This window comes from Trichosurus vulpecula, chromosome 4 (genome assembly GCF_011100635.1).
Source record: "Trichosurus vulpecula isolate mTriVul1 chromosome 4, mTriVul1.pri, whole genome shotgun sequence".
Taxonomy (NCBI): domain Eukaryota; kingdom Metazoa; phylum Chordata; class Mammalia; order Diprotodontia; family Phalangeridae; genus Trichosurus; species Trichosurus vulpecula.
This window is the reverse complement of record NC_050576.1, coordinates 420,523,325-420,546,792: the sequence shown is the minus strand read 5'-3', so window position 1 is coordinate 420,546,792 and position 23,468 is coordinate 420,523,325. Positions and strand designations below refer to the sequence as shown.

At 37.8% G+C, this 23,468-nt stretch overlaps 1 protein-coding gene across 2 annotated transcripts in view; it reads right to left on the bottom strand.

Annotated features, from left to right (window-relative positions):
- Nucleotides 1-3,075: 3,075 nt before the first annotated feature.
- ROBO1 (roundabout guidance receptor 1) overlaps nt 3,076-23,468 on the bottom strand; it is a 196,418-nt gene continuing 176,025 nt past the window's right edge. For both annotated transcript variants that reach the window (XM_036754542.1, XM_036754543.1), the window contains 3 exons: nt 8,723-9,031; nt 5,559-5,749; nt 3,076-4,816 (listed from right to left, as the gene is read on the bottom strand). In XM_036754542.1, coding sequence (XP_036610437.1) covers nt 4,802-4,816; nt 5,559-5,749; nt 8,723-9,031 — 515 coding nt within the window. In that variant the 3' untranslated portion in view covers nt 3,076-4,801. The remainder of the gene's footprint in view (nt 4,817-5,558; nt 5,750-8,722; nt 9,032-23,468) is intronic.

Genomic DNA, 23,468 nt, shown 5'->3' with positions numbered 1-23,468 from the left:
ATGGCTGGCGTGTTATACATTACTTTGGCAAGTGACACTACATATTAGCCGGTCAGTCTACCATATGCAACTCTAACATAGGTATTAGGCAGTATGTACTTTACAAGTGGCCTAAATATTTGGGATAGTTTGTCTTTAACTGTGCTTTATGTCAGCTGCCGAATCCGCAACCTGTGGGCTATAACTTATAATATGCTCAACATGGCTCAAACTAGATTAAAACGTAGTTGGGAAATACTTAACAAAATAAATAAAAATACAATAAAATATAGATATTGCATTTCAAACTAGATCAATCTGTGGTCCAAAGGAATCTTCATGTATGTGATAGTGGCCCCCATTTCTATTTGAGTTTGACACCACTGTTCTATACAACTGGATGGCTATTGTATGATGCGTACCTGCAGTCTGAACACATGAACCAAGTAGAATTTGCAGGGCCACAGATTTTTGACTCGTGGAATAAATGATTTAATTGGTTTAGTCAAAGTGAGAAAGGATATTTCCCAGGATCTCTAAACATCAATCATCATTTGAAGAGAAAAAAAGAACTCCCATGAAAATATGTTCCCATATTATAGCCATTCATTGCTAAGAGGGGATGTTGGGGAAGATAGAGAGCTTCACTGCTATTCTGGCCTATTCTTCCAACATTTGTCATTCTCCTTTTCTATCATATTAGCCAATCTGATAGATGTGAGGTGGCACCTCAGAGTTGTTTTAATTTGCATTTGTCTAATCAATAGTGATTTAGAGCATTTCGTCATAGGACTATATAGCTTTGATTTCTTCATCTGAAAACTGCATGTTCCTATCCTTTGAATGTTTATCAATTGAGGAATGACTCGTATTCTTATAAATTTGACTGAGTTATTTACATATTTGAGAAATGAGGCCTTTATCAGAGAAACTTGCTGTAAAATTTTTTCCCAGTTTTTTTTTTTTGCTTTCCTTCTTATCTGCATTGGTTTTATTTGTGCAAAACCTTTTTAATAGGATCAAAATTATCCATTTTACATCCCATAATGCTCTCTCTCGTTTGGTCATACATTTTCCCTTTATCCTTAGATCTGACAGGCAAATCATTCCACACTCCTCTAATTTGCTTGTGGCATCACCCTGTATGCCTAGATCATGAACCATGTATGTGTACCATGTACATGGTGTGAGATGTTCTATATTTAGTTTCTGCTGAATCGCTTTCTACTTTTCCCAGTAGTTTCTATCAAATAGTGAATTCTTGTCCCCAAAACTCAGATCTTTGCGTTTATCAAACACTAGATTATTATGGTTATTTACACTACTGTATCTTTGTATATGTAATCTATTCCACTGACCCACAACTCTATTTCTTCAGATCTGGTATGGCTAGGCCACCTTCCTTCACATCTCTTTTATTTATTCCCTTGACATTCTTGGCCTTTTCCTCTTCCACATGAATTTTATCATTTTTTCTACCTCTATAAAATAATTTTTGATAGTTTGATTGGTAAGGCGCTGAATATGTAACCTTTTTTAGTTGAGAGTGTTATATCTAAGGGTACAGAATGTTACATGGAACATTGTGGTCACTGTCAGTCGGTTTTGCTTACCTATTCTTTGTTTCAAGGGAAGGCTTATTTGTCAGCGGAGCATGGGGAAGTTATATGCAGAAATGACTTCTTTGTGAAAAACAAAAAAGATAAAGAAACAGAGATTGAGGGAGATACTCTCTAAGGCAGTATTCCCTAATCTAGGCAGGGTGTCCTGGGAGCTATGGGAGTTATGTTCTAAGGGGTCCTTTCTCATTAAAGAAAGGAAACAAAAAAGGGTTTTTTTTAATGAATGAAACTGATTTATTGTGCAGGGCTTGTACAGTTTGTTTCCTTGTGTAATACTGACACACAGTATTTTGTGTATGTGCTTCATACATAATGGCTTTATACAAACCCAGAGAGATGATTTCTGCGGAACTAGCAGATCCTGTTACAGGATTTCATCTGAACCAGTTCTCATAGAGAAGCACTTAGAAAGTTTACTCTCTGCATTGATTCTTATGCTAGAAGAAAACAGTTTGAACTGTGAATTGATAACTTCTATAGATATGACTATGTGGAGACACTGAACAAAGCACATTTACTATAAACCCTATCTGGCACTTGCTATTGTCTTAATGGGCTTTGCCTCAGACAAACTGAGACCTGGGAAAGACCCTAGCTTGAAAAGGCCAAGATCTTCCACTGCATCCTTGACCACTGCCAACTGTCTCGACTTATGTCTTGCTGTTAGATCCTGATGACTATGGAGGAGGGAGACTGATGACCTTATACAGCTCTGCCTCACTTAAATCCAATTCACTTGCAAGTCAAAACATAACCCTCCTGATGTCTTTGGTCCTCTCCAAGAACAAAGGACGAACACTACGACCGCCGCCGCCGCCACCACCGCCACCACCGCAACCACCACCATGACCTAACAACTTTGTCTAGCTTGTTTTAGGTTAAGTGAAACCCATGTGGTAAACTCAAGTAGTAGATGGACAAGAGTCATAAAGGAATAGATGAGTTGCCATCAAAACACTGGAGGAAACTTCTGAACAGTAAGATCACAGATATATTTGACTGTTTTAATACTACTCGCTTCTGATTTGATGCAATATTTTACTGCTTTGATATCGTTCCTTCCTTAGAATGCTTTCTGATTGAATAACTGATTTATCTAATGGTGCAGCAAATAGCTCAACGCCTAGACTTGAGGTAATGTCAGAAATTTCCAGCTTTATCATGCATGGGGTGGGGGGGCAAGAGTGAGCAGAGCATGTGATTTACCATTGAGAATCCCTGGACCCTACCTCCCCAATTTAAAGTTCTATGTTTAGAGCTACGTGGACGGTCGTTTTCCCATCCATAGTTGTAACTCTGAGTGCAACGTAAGACTTCCCTAAGATTTATATTGGTATTCAGAAAGAATAACACTAAAACTTCACTTAATCGAGCACTATATTGGTGAAATATTAAGCAAATGAGACTCTACTAAATATAGTTATTTGTGTAAAGACGAAAATGAGACGCAATAACAACTTGAGAAAGAATGATGTATTTGAGAACATTTTTAATAAATAATGTGACAAAAATTATTTTTCTGATTATTGGATCCTCAGTATGCAAAATTATGGCTAAAAAATAAGAAGTTCTTACATGAACATAATGAAAACATTAATCACATGGATTGTTCCCTTAGTACTGCACAGCCGTTCTATGTAACTTTTTAAAAATTACCTAAATGAACACTTTTAGTTTTTGGTACATACCAAACTTTAAAAAAAAATTTATTTCAATGGGGCTAGTTCTGATAGTTGTCCATGAAAACACACATTTTTTTTCAATTAGCACCAATGACAAAATTAAGGAAATTTATATAATAACAAAAAAAGATCATAAAAAACTACAGACAGAGGGCATCATTTGGCAATTCTAAACAATCAATGCCTCTATTTGAGCTTATATGAAAATCCTGTAAGTTTTGCTACATTAAACTTGCAAATTTTCCAGAACTCCAGGAAAAGTGAGAAATGTTCTGCCTATGGTCCACAAATAAGTATGTAAGTTACTTTACCATCTGTCATCATTCAAATATTCCAAATACAAACAGCATTAATAAAAAGATGAAGAAAAACTTCTGAACATTTTTTCAATAAGACAAAAAAGGTTAATAGTTACAATGGTTTACAAATAAAGTTTAGTGATTGTGCTTTTAAAACCAAAAAAAAAAGATAAAAAAACAGTGCATTACCAAAAAAAAAAAAAATCAAACTTCTTTAAGTGGCACTTCTGTAAGGTGAACTGACACTTCCAGAAGAAATTTTTGCCAGTTAAGATGGTGCCCTTACTCAATTGGTCATTAAAAACCATCTATTTGTTTTTAATATGTATTTATAATTGTTTTTAATTGAAAAATAGAACAAGGTTTTTGCTAGACTTACTTATGACAATGACTAGACAACCAGAGATCCAATTGGCTTTAAACCTATCTATCCAAAAGGATGTTGTTTTTTTTCTTTTTAAAGAATGTACTTCAATGACTGAAAGGAAGACAAAAATAAAGTACCAACAGGGGTCGAAAAGAATATATATTTACAATATTGTTCCTCCCATCCCAATTTTCTTGTAGTTTTGCATTTACCTCACATCCCCCAATGTCTCCCTCCCTAGTTTCCCTCCCCTCCCCAATTCAGCAAAGGGTGAGATGAGGGGCAGATTTAAAAAAAAACCTGTATGGGGAAGAAAAAATAACCAAAATCTTTTTCATGTTATAATCTGCATTAACAGTGAATTATAGAGAAAAAAATACTGTATTAGATAAGCCCTTTCATGAAAGTTGACTGTATGCAACTTTGTGTCCTTTATCAATGATGTACCATACTTGGTATATAAGAAATGAGTGAATCTAAGTAGCATCTTCTGGGAGAAGGTACCCAAGATGCACATGTCGCCACCTTCAACACTTTGACCAACTTTGGAGCTTAAATTCCACTATACTCCACAGGTAAATTCTTCCCTTGCTGGGGATAAGGTATAAAGGTTTGGGGACACATGGAGGGAAAATAAGAGGCTTTTTATAGGGAAAGATATTAGATCACAGCAATAAAACTCCCAACAGAACTTTTAAAAATGATATTCAGAGGAGAGGAATAAATGAAAATTTGTACACTCTGATTGCACTGAACATAATTTCTGGTGTCATATGTCATCAGACAATAGGCTTCTTGAGTGATAATTTTCACATTAGATGATATAAGCCTGTTAAAAGCATCTCAACTTCTTCAGCTTTCAGTTTCCTGTAAGAGAAATGAAACATAGTTTTTTAAAAAATATGAACATTTTAAAGCTTCTTGTATTTTAAAAGTTGCTTTGGGGGGACTGATAAGGAGAATGCATGTTTATGGGCACAATGAATTCCAGTCAATTCAAATATTACTGTTTTAGGACCTATTATATTCTATAGTCTATAACAAATTAAGTAAGAATTTTTTTCCAAAGCTTAATATAAAACCCAAATCTATAGAGCTTCTTAGAGAATTAAGACAGGCATTCCTAGTTGGCTTCATGTTCCACTCCTTGTTTATTTAGTGTAAACAGAATGTTCATTGCAAGAAACAATTTGGGGCCAAATATATTTGTCAAAAGATTAGTCATAAAGAATACTTTATGAAAAGGAGAAACAAGCTCTTAGCCAAAAGAACATGATGTTCAAGAATTATGACAGGCAATACACATCATGGTATCAAAATCTCCCAAACACACTACAGTATTGGACGAGGCATTTCTCGAAATAAGTCCTTCGTGTTTCTAAATATGTGGTTTATATAGCAATGCAAATCTACAGATGAACACATGACCTACAAGAAACTGGCCTGTGGGGGACTGCAATGTGAGCAACGCTTTAAAAATGACCAGCAGGTTTCTAGTAGTCTATTGTCTTTTTGTTGTGGGTTAACAGATTTTTCTGAACCTAATTTTGGGAACAGATATCAAGCAGGCATAAACACATGCACAAAATCTGGATTTCACAACTGATACCTCTAATTCTTCATTGTCCACCTCCTTTTCATATGCTCCAAGCACTTGCATCTCGGCAATATTCCTTCGACCTACATTTGCCTGATCTCTTTGCCTTCCTGAACCTCTAGATGACATTGAGCTTGAAGAACTTGGATCTCTGGGATTATTTGATGTTGGAAATGTAGGTCTACAGTATGGCAGAATATCTTCTGCATAAAAAAATTAATATATGTAAGCAACAGGAAATATCTAACATTTGAAAGTCATTTTGCCCTCAAACTGCAAAAAAAGAAATTGATGAAAACCATAGAATCATGCAATCCAAAAGCTGGAAAGGCTCCAAAAGCCATCAATTTCAACCAGTATCTAAGAATTTTCTTGCCAGCATCACCCAGTAGTCATCTAGCTTATGCTTGAAGACCTCTAGTGAAGATCAATCCACAACCTCCAGAGGCAGTCTCCTCCACTTTTTGGATAGTTTAATTAAAGGAAGTTTCTTTTTTTACCTTGAGTCTAAATCTTTCTCACTCTGTAATTTCCATCCATTGATCCCAGTTTTCCTCACGGGCCTTCTGACCATATAATAATACCTGACAACAACTCTCATGTATCTCTATCCTCTAAGCTTTCTTGTTTCCCAGGCTACCCACCCTGAGTTCCATCAAGTGACTGTTCTCCCAACTTTCTGGTTGCCCTATTCTGGGAACAACAGTTTATCTATGTCTTTCCTAAAACGTAGTACTTAGAACTCTTGATCAGAACATAGTACAGCAGTTCCTCCCCATTGAAGACATTAAGCTTGCCCTTGATATTCTCTGTCTCTTTCTCAATTTCTCTCCTCTCTCCCACCCCACCCATCCCCTGTCCCCACTAAGACTCTCTTAATCTAGCCTAGGAGAACAGTAGATTTTGTGGTTGTCATTTTATTCTTGACTAATAATCACTAAATTCTTCAGATCTTTCCCCATAAACTGTGTAGCCACATTTTTCTCATTTGGATCTTGCAAAGGTGATATTTTGAACACAAGTGTAACACTTTTAATTCATCCCTATTATATTGGCCTAATTCAATTCAACCTACTACTCAGCCTACTGAAATCATTTTGTATCCTGACTGTCATCCAATCTGTTAGCTAGATCTTCCTGTCACCCACAAGCTTAATTCATTCTATGACTTTATTTATGGGATTGATTAAAAGAGTTGAACGTTACAGAGCCAAGGACCATTTCCCAGGACCCCCCACTAGAGCACTCCCTCAAAATTTAACTTGATGCCTTTTTCACTACTCTTTGGTTATAGACATTCAACCAATTTTGAATCTACCAAATATTACTTAACCCACATCTCTCACCATTGGTCTACAAAGAAAGCATGAGAGAAATTGTTGAACGTTTTGCTGAAATCAAATACTGTATCTACAGCATTTTCTTGTACCAGTCCGCTAACCTTATCAAAAAGAGGAATAACATTAGTCAAGCATAGTCAAGGCTAATCAAAGTATACATCTCCTTTGTAAAGTCATGTTGACTTTTAAGGATTATTAATTTCCCTTCTAAATGCTCACAAATCATCTCATATTATTAGGAATACGCCAAATTCATTAGTCTAGTTTGCAGAGTGCATCCTCTTCACCTTAATAAAAACCACAGCATTTGCCCTTCTTTAGCCCTATGTCGGTCCTTTCTTATTCTCTAAGGACTTTCGGAGATCATCAACAGCATCTTAGCTATCACATCTGTCCAATCTTTTAGTACTGGAAAAAAATAGTTCTTCCAAGCCCGATCAATGGAATTCATTGAAGGAACCTAGATGCTGTCTTAGTATGAATAATGACGACAAGTCAGGAAAAATCAACACTCCGAAGCTCTAATGATGTATGTAAGAACGATGCTACTTGTATCTCTTTCCTCCCTGCTAGTAAGGCATATATTCTGAATTGTTTTTCCAACAGTGACGATGGATTTGCGTTCCTCTAGCTATGGTTTCTGGCTCAGTCTCTTTCCACTATGGGCGATGAATAATAGGAAGAGACCCAGGGTAAGATGTACCTTAGAATCCATTTAGCATTAGAGATGATCAAGATAATATCAATTCAAGAAACCTACTCTTTGAAGTGAATCAATCGTTATATTATATGTCAGCATGCCTTTCTTATCGTGAGCCTGGAAATTATGCCGGGTGAAAGTAAATTGGAGGAGAATGAAACAATAAATGCAAAAAAAAAAAAATACAGTGACCATCCGTCTTGGTATCTAGAAAAAGGGAAGTGGAGGAATAAGATTTGGTCAGTATCTTTATTAGGGAAAAGGCATGTCTGGGTGTAGATAGCCAGTCTCTATTCCTGTTCAAAGGGCCTCTTATAGTGTAGAAGTGAAAATAGTTCACTAGTCTACCTCAGCTTCATAGGGACATCGATCTACTTTGCTCAGATTTTACATTCATAAATAATATCTCTAATTTGCTCCTTGGAACAATAACAATAACGGCTAACATTTATCCAGAACTTTAAGATTTGTGAAGCACTTTAACATCATCTCATTTTATCTTCACAACAACCCTGGGAGGTGGGTGGTGCCATTATCCCCATCTTATAGATGAGACTGATACAAACAGAGTAGAGTGACTTGCCTAGGGTCACATAGCCAGTAAGGATCTTAGCCTAAATTTAAATCGGATCTTCCTCACTCCAGCTCCAAACTGCTGATGCCCAATTGTGGTTCTGGAGCCAGATTAATTCTGAAAATGAATAACTTGACGTTTTTGTTTGTAAGTTTCCCTTTGGTGAGACTAATCAGTATAAATCATTCCCTAGGGGCTTGAGCACTCCTAGGAGGTGGGAGGAGGGGTGCATCCTTCACAGTAGGGACCCAAGTCTTAGACTGGTCTGAAGAGAAGGATGCATTGTGTGAGATTCAGCTTGAAATGGCCAGCCAACTTTACCCATTATGTTACCCCAAGAGAGAAAAATGCCTGATACAGGGTGGAGTCCTGGCCACGGAACAAAACGAAGCTAACTGGCCCATAACAGAGTCAAATACATTACCCTGGTCTCATAGCAACACACTCCTGCCAACTGAGCCAACCAGCTACCATGCGTACCAACCAGGACACATGCAATAGTAAAAATAAATGTTTCCTTATGTTTCCTCAGTTAATATTTTCACTAAAGCACAAATACTACCTTGGACAAGATGGGTTTTTGCTGGTGGAACTTCTCTCTTTGACACCTTGTTTCCTCGTGCTTTTGCGTCACCTTGCAGTTCTTGCGAATCTCTATGATCTCCTGGATTTGTCCTCATTTCAGAAACTTGTCTTCCATCCGATGCTTCTCTCCCTTTGTAGCTACCGCCTTTTCTTTCTGATGATCTGTCTGCTCTTGCTTCTACATTGGGGAGTTTTGGCAACATTACGGGTCGAACCTCTAGCTGTCCCTTGGATTGGACAGTGGGAGATTTTATAGCAGGTGGCGGCACTGGAGGAGGGGGAAGATCTAAAAGAAAAATTCAGAAATGTTAAATATTTGAGTATATTACATAGAAAATCACACAATTATCTCTACTGACATTGAACTGTGATCTCCTGTATCCCATAGCTTAAAGTTTATAGATCAGTGGATGACAGCTGAAAGTAACAAAATTAATCATTTTACATTCGATATTCTTTTTATTTTTTAAAATCCTGCTTAATAGGAAAATAAAAAAAGCTTAGTTTCAAAGGCTATTTAATTTCATTTGCTTTAACCTACTCATTTTACAGAGGAGAAAAACCATGTTTAGAGCTATGAAATGACTTGATCATGGAACATACATCTAGTAACTGACAGAGATGTAAATTAAGCCCGATTTATATGTGAGTATGTGCAAATGTAGGCTGGTTAGACAAAACTTTTTTCCCAGTAGAGGAGGGGAGATATGCAGATTTAGCCACCTACTGTAATGGAATATCTATGTAATAAATCCCTTGCCTACAAACAAATTCTACCTGCCCCCCAACCCTTGCTGCTAATTCTGTTCTAACCTATTTGTGACTGATGCGTATCAAGGTACTTGAGGTCCACTTATATTGGAAAAAGCCTACAGCTACCTTTCCCTACCTCAGGATAAAACTTCATAGTGTCTGTGCCCCCTTTTTTTCTTCTATTTTTACATAATCTAGAATAGGTCTGCTGCTTGTTTAGAGATGATTTGCAGTATTCCCGTTAGGTGTGCAGCTTCATTTCCCTGAAGCAGACTAAGGTAAGGACCTAAGATGGCACTGGGAAGACATAATTTGTATCTTTTTTTATGAGTATGTCTACTAAGTTGCATTCTACATTATCAATAAACCCTATAGTTAGATAAATTTAACATGAGACTTTGTTTCTTAAAATCACAGTCCTGATTAGAAGAGTGTATATGTTGATATAAGATTTCAAATTTACTTTCCTTAACTTTACATATTATAGAAATACTTAGGATAAAAGAATATGAATAAAATCTGTTATCTGGATAATTACAACCCAGAAGATCGGAGCTCCGTGAATATTAGGCCCAGTATTAACCATTACGTCAGCAGCAATAGAATAGAATCTATCTCTTGACGTCAATTCAATCCAATTTGATTCGAACAAATTCTAAGCGACTATTCATTAGTCCACATGATCTCATTTGGCTAAAATTCTAAAGTAAAAATCTATACATTAGCAAAAGGTTTGTGTCCTGAGGAGTTTGACCATATAGACATGGAATTTATAAATTCCGTATCACATAGAGTTCATATGAATAAACTTGTCCATAATACTAGTCCGTACTGTCAGTTCTGATATAACATGTTTAGTAGCCTCTTTGCTGGTTAGCACTTTGCTAGGCACTGGAGACAGAAAGGAAGGCAAAAGACAGTCCCTGACCGTGAGCTCCTCAAGAAGCTTCTCACAGAACACAGGATTTTATCTGCGACTCAAAGGAAACCAGGATGCGGAGACTAGGAGGGCGAGCATTTCAGGCATGAAACACAGAGAGTGAAAATGTTCAGTCTGGAGAGGAAGTGTTTTGTTTGAAGAATCCAAGGAAGTCGGTGTCACTATCAAAGAATATGTGATTGGAGTGTAAGAAGATTGGAAAGCTAGGAGGTGATAGGGCAGGTTCTGAAGGGATTTGAATTCCATAGAAAAGATTTTATATTTCATCATGGAAGTGATAGGGAGACAATGGACAGGATAGGGAGACAATTGGGGGAGGGAGTTACAATATGGTCAGACCTGTGCTTTAATAAGATTACTTTGACGGCAGAGTAGAGAATGGACTGGGGTGGGGAGAGACTTGTGGCAGAGAGATCAACCAGCAGGCTATTGTAATACTTCAGGTGTGTGAAGTGATGAGGGCTACACCAGGGCAGTGGCACTGTTGGAGAAGAGGAGGGGATTATATCAGAGATGTTCCCAAGGTAAGAATCAATAGGTTTTGGCAACATCTTGGATATGGGGAAAGACAGAATGAAGAGTTGAGGAAGACAAACACCTAAACTGTGAGCCTGGGTGAATGGGCAGACTTGGTAGGAAGATAGGAAGGTTTTGGTGGAAATATAATGAGTTCAGTCTTGGACATCTTGAGTTTAAGATGTCTACAGAGCATCCAGTTCAAGATATTCAATAGGCAGTTGGAGATATGAGACTGGAGGTTAGCAGAGAGATTAGGACTGGATAAGTAGATCTGAGTTAGCAGCATAAAGGTTGAATACACCAGAGTGATGAGATTGCCACTACTAGTAGAATAGGAGAAAAGTAGAGAGCTTAGGACTAAGCCTTGGAGGGACACTCACAGTTAGCAGGCTTGACTTGGATAAAATCCAGCAAAAGAGACTGAGGAGGGGTCAGATAAATGGGAAGACAACGGAGGAGAGAGTGAAGTCATGAAAATCCAGAGGTAAGAGTCTCAAGGAAAAAGAGCAATCAAAAATGTCAAAGGCTGCAGAGAGGTCAAGAAGGATGAGGAGAACAGGCACATCACATCTGCTGAATGAACTGATCAGTCCGGACATAGAAACAATCAGGGCTCCCAGGCCACCGAGAATAACATAGTGCTCAATATCTTTGCAAAAGCTTTGTTTGTTGTCTGCGGCTTCCTTTGACCCGCCTTGTTATTGGCCTTTGCTCTGGTTCTGGACTGTTGATTTTGTCTCTGCTATTCAATCCTACTAATAGCTTCCTTAGAGTACACAGCCATGTCCTTTGCCTAGGGCACTTCTTGGGCTTTGGAATAAAAACATGATTTCTTCCTTTTCATTGCATGGGCATGACCTTTGCCTCTGGACCTTTACAGATTCTATTTTGGTGTTACTGCCTCACCCAGTCCATGAACCCATGGTACCATGCCCTGTTTAAATCCTTGGCTATCACTAAGCGAAAGTCTTGTTCGCCCCACATTTTGGGTCACAGTTAAATTGGACAATTGTGGCTATATACTGCTTCTCTCTAGATCAGGCCTCCTTAACTTCCAAATAGCTTTCCTTCTACAGGCTTAGAGAGAGAGATTGATAGCCAACTCTCTTTAGAGCACTATGGCCTATTAATCTCAGGCAAACTCTGCTCTTATTCGTATTGCTCCATGAATCAGTCTTCTAGCCGATCACCCCTGTTGCTCTTCTATCCGCTCACACAACCCTTGAATACAGTCTATACATGAATCACTTTAAGTATGCAGCATTTAAAATAAAACCTTTTAACAAGGTTAAAGATTTCAGGGCACCTGAAATAATAGTAATAACTTAAATAAACACTACATAAGCACAATAACATTAACAGATGGAAAAGGAGGACTGATTCACTGAACAAGAAAGCCAGTGACAGTATGACTGGAATCAAAATGGTGACTGAAACCTTTAAAAAAAAGTGGGAAGAAGCTAAGCAGTTAATAATGAACAAGAGAAAAGTAATAAATGTCTATTCCAAATAGAGTACTTAGTTTCAAAAATTAAATTTCCATATGAAACCTCTTTTTAAGTCTCATTCCCCTCTATAATTATTATTCTCTTCCTAAAAGTACTCTCATTTGGCACTTGTCTACCCTGTGACTGTTCCTAAAGGTTCTCTTCTTCCCTATCTCTGACATAACACCCTGAAGAAGGTGGTTCAATTAAAAACCCCTTTAGCTAATCATCTTCTGATTATGCCTGCTAGGTTTGATCTACACCACTGTGCCCCTCTCCTGCCCCCCATGCTTCCACCAAGGTTTTCTCCCTGTTGAACAGACCTAAATACCAAGGAATTTCATAGTCAAACAGATCCAAGTGGTTTCAACTTAGCCATATAGAGATAATGAGTGATCCCTCCTGGCTGGATTTCTGTGATTCTAAGATAAGTCATTCTGGGTGGAAGCTTATTGAAAGTTATATTTAGAACAGCTTGGGAATAGTTTTGCTGATCTAGGTAGACACACACAAAATGAGTAAAAATATAAGCATTGCTTTTTTCCTCTCTGATTTTCATTTCTTTGTTTGCTATTTATGTCTTGGGTGGGAAGAATAAAATGTAAGTATAAGAGTGGAAGAAAAAAGGCCAAGAATATATAGTCCTTAGTATACAGCACCATCTTGAGAGCTCAGTAGTTTTAAATTTAAAGCATTATGAACAGTTTTACTGGGGAGTTCTATGTACTGAGACATAGACTGGATTCACTACTTAAAAAACACCAGGATCTACTTATTAAAAGAATATGTAACATCAGCAAATGGACAATTTCTTCTAAGTAAATATTTGGATTATAAAGAATTTACCATTTTAGAGATGTTTCAAAATGAATGTCTTATTTATAGGAAAAGTTAGTATCAGCAAGAAAGGCAGTAAGAATACATATGTGGGAAATTTCATGCATGTATGCCTCAAAGCTGACGGTTCAGAGATATATGCCTTGAACATGTGGATTCTCCCTCACTGGAAGTCTTCCAGCAAAGGCTAGACAAACAAAGGCTAGGTAAGTATGTTGGATATGTTGTAGATTATATTGTTTCTTGGATATGGATTAGCCTAGATTGCCTCTTTAGTTCCTGAGAACTGAAATTCTGTGATTCTATGAGAGGTAGATGGGGAATGAGGTGTTACAATGTTCATTGTTGGACAGTATATACATACTAACGAAAATATAGATTCATTTACATATTTAAGTACTAAGTACACATAGGCAGGTCTCCCCTATCCTTTAAAAAAACTGGGGCAGCTAGGTGGGACAGTGAGTAGAGCCTCAGCCCTGGGGTCAGGAGTACCCAAGTTCAAATCTGGCCTCAGACACCTGACACACCTTACTAGCTGTGTGACCTTGGGCAAGTCACTTAACCCCAATTGCCCCACCTTCCCCCCTCGAAAAAAACAAACAAAAACCTTCACTAGGGCCTATTATGTCCTCAAGTTCTGTTTTTTTCTCAAATTCCTAGGGGGGAAAAAAAAACAAAACTGTGGATTACTTCCACTTTCCTGTTACTCCTCAACTTTAGCAATGGAGTTCTGACCTCTCCATTTAATTTAATACCCTTTCTCCAAAGATATCAACACTTTTTTAATTGACAAATCTGTTAGCTTTTTTTTTTCCAGTCCTTTATCTTTCTGCTGCATTCCTTTGATTCTACTGACCACCCTCTGCTTCCGTATGCTCTTTTTTGGTGGTGGTGGTGGTGGGGGAGTGGCGCCTTGTGCTCCCTCCTCATTTCCCTCATCATTCATATCAGACTGCCTAACTGCGAGTGTTCCTCAAGGACCTATCTAGAGATTATCTTTCTTCTCTATACTCCTTCTTGGTGATTATCATTCATATGCAGATCTATTTATCTAGCTCCAGATTTTCTTCTGAGATTTAATCCTGTACTTCCAACTACTATTGGAATTTTAATATTAGATATCTCCAAGGCATCTCATAACCAACACATACCAAATTTCCCTATTTCTATCAGTCCTTCCAGTCTTCCACTGCAGGATTCTCAACTCCTCATTTTCCCTGTGTAGCCAATATTGTCATTTCAATGTCCACATCCAATGATACCTTCTCTCTATTCACACAGATAACATTGCAGTTCATCACGGGACCTTTCTCAGTGTAAGGGTAGTTGAAGGGAATATACATATATATATAGACAGAAGACACAGGGTGAGTTGAACAGGAAGGGATGATATCTAAAAAAATAAAATTAATGGGTGAGAGGAATATATTGGGAGAAGAAAGGAGAATAGGGTAAATTATCTCACATAAATGTGGCAAGAAAAAGCAGTTCTTTTGGAAGGGAAGAGGGGGCAGGTGAAAGGGAATGAGTGAACCTTGCTCTTATCGGATTTGGCTTAAGGAGAGAATAACATACACACTCAATCTTACCCTACAGGAAAGTAGGGGAGAAGGGGATAAGAGGAGGGGGATGATAGAAGGGAGGGCAGATTGGGGGAGGAGGTAGTCAAAAGCAAGCACTTTTGAAAAGGGACAGTGTCAAAGGAGAAAACTGAATGAAGGGAGATAGGATAGAGGGAAATAAAGTCTTTCACAACATGACTATTATGGAAGTGTTTTGCATAATGATAAATGTATAACCTATATTGAATTGCTTGCCTTGTTAAGAAGGGTGGGTGGGGAGGGAAGAAGGGAGAGAATTTGGAACTCAAAGTTCTAAAACCAAATGTTAAAAAAAAATTTTTACATGCAACTGGGAAATAAGATATACAGGCAAAGGAGTATAGAAATCTATCTTGCCCTACAAGAAAGTAAAGGCAATAAGGGGATAAGGATGGGGGAGTAGGGTGACAGAAGGGAGGATAGACTAGGGAAAGGGGCAATCAGAATACATGCCATCTTGGGGTGGGGGAGGGGAGAGATGGGGAGAAAATTTGTAACTCAAAATCTTGTGGAAATGAATGTTGAAAACTAAAAATAAATTAAAAAGTTTACCACCATGGTTCAGGCCTTCACCACCTCTCTCCTTGACAATTAAAACAGTCTTCTATTTTTTTAAAATACATATCTAATCATTTTACTTCCCTACTCAAGAGACTCCAGCGTTTCCATATTGTGTCTAGGATAAAATGTAAATGCCTCTCACTTGTAAAGCCTTTCATAACCCAGCCCCACAACCTGTCTTTCCATCTACAGCAGTGCAAATAATCCAAGCAGTCTGGCCTTCTGTTACTCACGCACGGCACCCCCTCCTATCTTTTTGCCTTTGCAACAGTTCTCTCCTATTCCTGGAATATCCTCCTCCTTCATTTCTGCCTCACAGAGTCCCTCGTCTCCTTTAAGATGCAACTCAAGCTCATCTTTCTGGATCCTTCCAACGGCAAGTGCTCTCCCTTACTAACGACTTTGGGACTATTTCGTATTTCTTCTTTATTTACTTATACAGGTACATACTGTTTTTCACCAACAGAATGTCAGCTCCTTGAGACCAGGGACTATTTCAGTCTTTGTAGTTTTTATCACTTGTATCTAGTAGGATCTATTAAATAATAATGCTCAATAAATGCTTATTGATTGACTAATTATCACACTTGCATTACACAATGTGCTACACGCGCAAATCGAGTGTTTAAAGTCAAAGTTCAATATACATTTCCTTTAGAAATTATAGCATCAAGATTACCCAAAACACCATCCTCAATAAAGAATTTCATGTTATCACTACCTAATTAGCACAAAGATTTTAAAATTATAGAGACAGGGACTGGACCTGTGATTTCAGTGGTATAGGGAACTTCTGGGTGAGTCACAGCATTTGAACAAAGCAGCTCATGAACAATTTCTTTGCAATTTATAATCTTAAAAAAGTTGCAGTGTCACACAGCCAGTATTTTCCTGGCTTCAAGACTGGCTCTCTACCCACTATGCCTATATAAATTAAATTAATTAAGCAGTGGAATACTCCAACACCCCCCTCATAAAGCTGAATTCAACATGATGTGATATTATCTCCAACTGAACAACATTTGAAGGGAAGTTGATGTAATCCCCTGATTTTCAAAAAAGGAAAGATGACTTCTTGCATGTTATGAGCCAGTAAGCGTGAATGACTGCTGATAATATTCTTTAGTGCATTATTAAAGTAGGCATTTAGGAAAGGAAATGGTGATCAGCAGAAGCCAACATGGGTTCATCAAGAACGAGTCATGCAAGACTAACTTCATTTCCTTTTTTGCGGGAAGGAGTGTCTGAGTTCGTAGACTGACAGATCAGGGAAATGCCATAGACACAGACTAATTGGATTTCAGCAAGGTATTTAACAAATCATCTTTTCCACCATAGGTCTGTGGATAAGATAGAGATGTGGACTGAAAGACAGTATAATTAGGTATGTTCACAACTGGCTAAATGACAGCACCCAACGACCAGTAATTAATGGATTGATGCCAGTCTATTGAAGGCATCAAGTAGAATACCATAGAGATCTCTCTCTCTTTGGCCTTCTGTTGAACACTTTTTCTCAAATGATCAATGAAGGTATCTACAGCATGTTCATTAAAATAAGGATGGCCTGAAGCTTGGAAGGATTCTAAATATCCTTGATGACCAAGAAAGGTTCTAAACACATTTCTATAGGCCAGAATAATGCACCAAACTGAAGATAATAAAACATAATATTGATAAATGGAGATATTTCTAAATAAGTTAAAAAAAATCAACTACTTAAGTACAGGATGAGGGAAGTGCAGGATGAGGGAAATGTCACTACACAGTAGTTCATGGGGAAAAAAATCTGAAGGTTTAAGGGATCTGGAAACAGAGTTAACAGTGTGATGTGGCAACCAAAAAATGGATGCTATATTTGGCTGTGTTAACAAAAACATAATTTACAGAATGAGGGTAGTCACAATCAATTAGACAACATGGGAAGTGGTCTATTCAGTTATGGAGATTATAACAGGAAAAGTGAGTTCAAACAAGGAGTACATGAAGAGGAGAATGGCCAGCACGGTGTGACACTGGAAGCATGCCATGTGAGGGTCATCTGAGGATCACTGAATTTAGAACTAGAAGGCATTTTAGAGGAAGGTCCTGGAATCCAATTCCCTAATAATAATAATGAAGACAATTATTATTTAATTTTTAGGATCAGTAACTTGGTGGTGAGAAGTTAAGGAACTGGTGGTAAGAGATTAATGAATTATGTGATGTTTAAGCCTAGCAGAGAAGACAATTAGGATATGAGGTCGTTTGAAGTATTTGAAGTTCTATGGAATAGGTATGCAGGAATGAAGGTATGAAGCAATGGCAAACTTTAAAGTTCTGTTGTGATATAAGGAAATATTTCTTAATAATTACAGTGGTTCAAAGGTGCAAACAGCTGGCTTAGGAAAGAGTGAGTTCTTCATTATTTGAGTTCTTTAAGTAGAGCTGGATACTTGCTTGTAATGGATTTTGTCAAGGGATCCCTGCTCAGTTGTAAGTTGAACTATATGATCTCTCAGATCCTTAACTCAGAGATTCTGTGATTCTCTGGATAGAGGTCCTGGGTTCAAGACCCTGTTTCACTACTTTAATAGTAGCCAAATTTAAAAGTATATAGCAATGGAGCTGACAAAATAATGGTTTTTTTCCATCATAGCTACAAGTCCTACAATAAATTTCCTCTGTAAACGCTAATTAAATTATCAATAAAATACTGTGTTTTCATCTTATTGATGTTTTAGAGGATTTTCTGTAGATGCAGGATGGTATAATGTAAGTTATTTAAGCTTGGGGGCTACAATTTTGTTCACTTATCCATTCAACAAATGTTTCCCCCTTTTTAGCTGTTTATAACTAGATGATCTTTATATATCCTTCTAGGTTTATTGTTCTCTGATTTCCTGACTGTATTAATAAAATTGAAGATTATAAAATAACGAGACTGATTTCCTCTCTTTGTCCATCCTCAACTGCACAAGAATTTATACATCCAAGCAAGCCAATAGTGAAGAGCAGTGGTAATGCTGCCTGGATATAAGAGACCCTGGAGAGAAGAAACAGTTTGAGGCTGTAAGTGTACATATGGAAACAGACAGCCAGCTGAAGGGGTTGAAGAAGGAGAAGAACATTAGGAAGTAGACTGACAAATGTTCTGTAGTAGCAATTTAGATCTGAAGATCTTTCCCACCCATTAATAGGCCATGTGACCTGCTCATGTCATAGGAAGTCTAAGTCACGTGTGGTAGGAGGAGCTTCCTGACAGGAAAAGGATGTTATGTCACAGAAAATGGACAGAGAGAGAGAGAGAGAGAGAGAGAGAGAGAGAAAGCACAGTTATGGTTGCTAACGGCTGCTGTCATGAGAGTCAGAAATGAACAGGTTGACTTAGCCGTACTGTGAGTTTGCTTTTGGGAAGACCCCAGCAGGACGTCAGAGAGGTTTTGGGAAGGGGAGGCTCCAGGTTGTGATATTGTGTTTTAAGTTCCTTGCTGTTATGATGAAGTGGGCTGACTGGCTGTGGGAGCTGAACATTTGGTTATGGGATCTGGTTCTCTGGTGTCTGAATAAATGGTTTACTTCTTCTACCTTCTATGTGGAGAGTCTCACATACTTTGCGATACAGAACTACACAGGCATTTTGACATTTATCATCTACACTGTTATTATTGCCTTACTGACACATGTTCCAAGAACAGAACTGAAGTAAGTGAACCTCACCCTTCTGGATCACTGCCGTGTCATGGCAGAGGGGCTTGCATAGTTCAATGAAACACTAGGCCATGCAGGGTTACCCAAGATGAACAGGTCATAGTGGAGAGTTCTGACAAAAGGTGATCCATTGGAGAAGGAAATGGCAAACCACTCCAGTATCTCTGCCAAGAAAACCCTATGGATAGTTGTAATACCAAGCAAAGTGGGACTTTTGGCTGCTTTTTCTTTTGGAGTGCTTCTCAGCACTAAGGCAACCAAGCGCCTCTGACTGAGTCTCTTCTTTGTTTCAATCAAGAGTCTTCGATGACCTGCTTAAGTTACAAGAAAGCCTAAGTCACATGCGTTTGGGTCACACAGTTGTGACGCCCTCTGACCCTGAAGAAGTATATATATATATATATACTCTGAGGTTAGCATTTTCCTTTGGGGCTCATTCACTGGAACAGTGTTCCTGTGACTTGGCCAGACAAGACTCTGAGTAGCTGTTAAGAAGCTTCCCTGACTTGAAAACCCAGATGTTGGTACTTCTCTCTTTGGTCACTATGTATGTATTGCTATGGACAGACAGAAGCCCTGTCTGATGATCTGTGTTATTTGCTCTGTTTATATAATTTCTGCTTGTAATTTCTGTTTGTGTTTTCTCTGACGTTCAGGGTGCTGACTTTTCCCCTGAACTAAGTGAATGATATATGTATATTTAATTAAAGCAAGATTATAAACCCCTTAAAGTTGCTTTCCTTAGAAAAGCAGATCAAAGAACCTGTGCTATCCGCCCTGCTGAGTGCTGGTGTTATTGGCCTTACACCTCCACAGCAGCTGCAAGCAGCACTGTCGTTACAACAGTTATTAAAATGATAAAAGATATGACACTGGAAGATGAGTCTTTCAGATCAGAAGGTGTCCAACATCATACTGGGGAAGAACAGAGAACAACTATCAGTAGCTCCAGAAAGAATGAAAATGGCTGAGCCAAGTTGAAAGGAAGCTCAGCTGTGGATGTGTCTGGTGATAAAAGGAAAGTTTGATGCTGCAAAAGAACCTAGAATGTAAGATCTGTGAATCAAGGTAAACTGGATGTGGTCAAACAGGAGATGGAAACATTAAACTTTGACAGCTTCAGTGTCAGTGAATTTAAATGGATTGAATGGATGAATTTAATTCAGATGATCATTACTTATACTACTATGGGCAAAAATTCCTTAGAGGAAATGGAGTAGCCTTCATCATCAATAAAAGGGTGGAAAAAGCAGTGGCAGGGGGGTATAATCTCAAAAATGACAATGATGTCTGTTTGGATCCAAGGCAAACTGTTCAATACCACAATAATACAAGTCTATGCTCCAATCACTGATGCTAAAGAGGCCAAAGTTGATTGGTTCTATGAAGACCTACAACATCTTCTAGAAATAACACCAAAAAAGATGTCACATTCATCATAGGGGATTGGAATGCTTAAGAAGGAAATCAAAAGATAACTGGGACAACAGGCAAGTCTAGCCTTGGAATACAAAATTAAGCAGAGCAGAGACTAACAAAATTTTGTCAAGATAACTCGCTGATCATAATAAACACTCTTTTTCAACAACCCAAAAGGCAACGCGTAGAGACCTTACCAGATGGTCAATATCAAAATCAGATTGATTATATACTTTGTAGTCAAAGTTGGGGAAGCTCTATACAGTCAGTTACAACAATACCTGGAGCTAACTATGGCTCAGGTCATGAGCTTCTTATTGCAAAATTCAGACTTTAAATTGAGGAAGGTAAAGAAAACCATTAGACTCTATATGTAGGATGTAAATAACATTCCTTCTGAATATGAATTCAAAGTGATAAGTAGATTTAAGAGACTAGATCTGGTAGACAGAGTGCCTGAAGAACTATGGAAAGAGGTCTGTAATATTGTACAGGAGGAAGCAATAAAAAATATCCCAAAGAAAAAGAAGACCAAGAAAATAAAATGGTTGTCTGATAAGCTTCACAAATAGTTGAGAAAATGAGGAATGGGAAAGGAGAAATGAAAAGACAGACCCAATTGAGTGCAGAATTTCAGAGAATACCAAGAAGAGATAATAAGTTTTTTTAATGTGCAATGCAAAGAAGTAGAAGAAAACAAAAGAATGGAAAAGACAAGAGATCTCTTCAAGAAAATCAGAGATATCAAAGGAACATTTCATGTAAAAATGAGCATGATAAAGACAAAAATGGTAGAAACTTAACAGAAGTAGAAGAGATTAAGAAGAGGTGGCAAGAATATACAGAAGAACTATATAAGAAAGATTTTATCATCATCAATAACCAGGATGGTATGGTTACTCATCTAGGGCCAGACATCTGGGAGAATGAAGTCAAAGAAGCCTTAGGAAGCATTGCTAATAATAAAGCTAGTGGAGGTGACGGAATTCCAGCTCAGGCATTTAAAATCCTAAAAGATGATGCTGTAAAGTGTTGTGCTTATTATACCAGCGAATTTGGAAAACCCAGCAGTGGCCACTGGATTGGAAAAGCTCAGTTTATGTCCCAAACCTAGAGAAGAGCAAAGTTAAAGAATGCTCAAATTATTGAACAATTGTGCTCGTTTCACATGCCAGCAAGTCTATGCTTAAGATTCTGCAAAAATGAGCATTCCTTTCCTCAATATTTGCATAGCAGGAAATGCTTTCTCCACCTGCCCCTGCCCCCGCCTGCCCCCAATGAAAATAATCTCTTCTGCTTTGAGGCATATTAGCACGTTCTACCGCTTACTACAATTCAACTAATACTAGGACATGTAGTTATTTATGCACATGACTTATCCCTTTTATCAGCTCCATGAGAACCTAACAGAGATTACAGGAAAATCCTGTAATTTGTCTTTTTTGTTCCCTATGTCTCTTATAGAATAGTGAGCCTTGCATACAGAAATTACTCAGTAAATATATTCTGAAAGAATGTGATGACACGGAAGAAAAATAAACAAAAAGAGAAAAAGTCGGATTTTTCTTTTATATTTTTTCTTGTTAGCCAAATTAACTTTAATGAAGCTTGGCAGATACCTCAGTATGGAAAACAGCATAATTATAAGCATTCATTACTAAGTACTTTTTTAGTACTTTACCCTTATTCTAGATATCCCTTGAACTATCCTATCGTTTGACATATTTTCCTGAAACCTTAGGCACTGAACTACCCAAGCAGCTTGCATTGGATTATTGATAAACGTATTGTTAAATGGACTAAAAATTGGGAGCTTCCAAGAACTGAATGCAAAGCCCTTTATGTCTTAAACATACACACACACACACACACACACACACACACACACACACACTTATTTGGTTTAGAAATAGGAGGGAAAACAATCTTGTGGCATGTGAGCCTGAATAATAAATTTTGGGGAAAATGTTAAACTTCATTGGTACCTCAGAAAACAAACTTTAGTCTAATAAACTGAGGTACAGAATTTTTGTCTAAATAATAGCTCTGATAAAACTTAAAAAAATCAAGAAAAGCCCATGATGCCTTCAAAAGTAAGAGGGTAGGAGAGTAGAAGAAAGCAGAAATATAAAAAGTTGAAGGAAAACTAGTGTGAGCTAGTTTAGTAACAATAGATTAAATAACTGATATGTACCCTTTTAACATCTACAAAACACACACATACACATAGGTATATTACCTTGTTTGAGCCTAAGGTAATACAGCGCCATGACTCCCACTTTACAGATGATTAAAATGAGGCTCTGTGAAGACATGTGACTTGCCCGTAGTCAAACACAGTCAGTAAGGGTCAAGATTTTCCTTAATCTATGTATGGCATTCTAGCCATTATATGGACCTGTTTTTCTTAGTTTAGTAGAGAAGACTTAATCGCTTTGTTCTAGTTCTGAGAGTCATGGACATGGAATAGTGAGAGAGAGGAGGACGGAAGGCACTACAGACGAGAGAATACTGCATGGACATCAATGTAATAGGTGGAAACGTGGACCTGACTGAATTATGCCGTGCTCCTCCTATTAGATCATGAGCTCCTGAAGAATCATATGATCTTATTTTTCATCTTATCCTAGATTGTGATACAATGACTTGCATACCATAGGTGCTCAATAAAAGAGAACTGAAGCGAATGGTGTGTTAAATTCTATTGAGCTAATATCGATCACCTTCAGCTTCCACTTATTGACGCTGCTCTCTGTGTTAGGAAACGGTAAGCCTGCCTACTTACCTAAAGGAGAGGGTTTACACTGAGAAGTACTGAAAGATGAAGCTAGATAAGTACACGAGAGCCACCTGAGGAAAGGCCTTGGAGATTAAATTAAGAAGTGTAGGCTGGATCTAGTGGGGAGATATTAA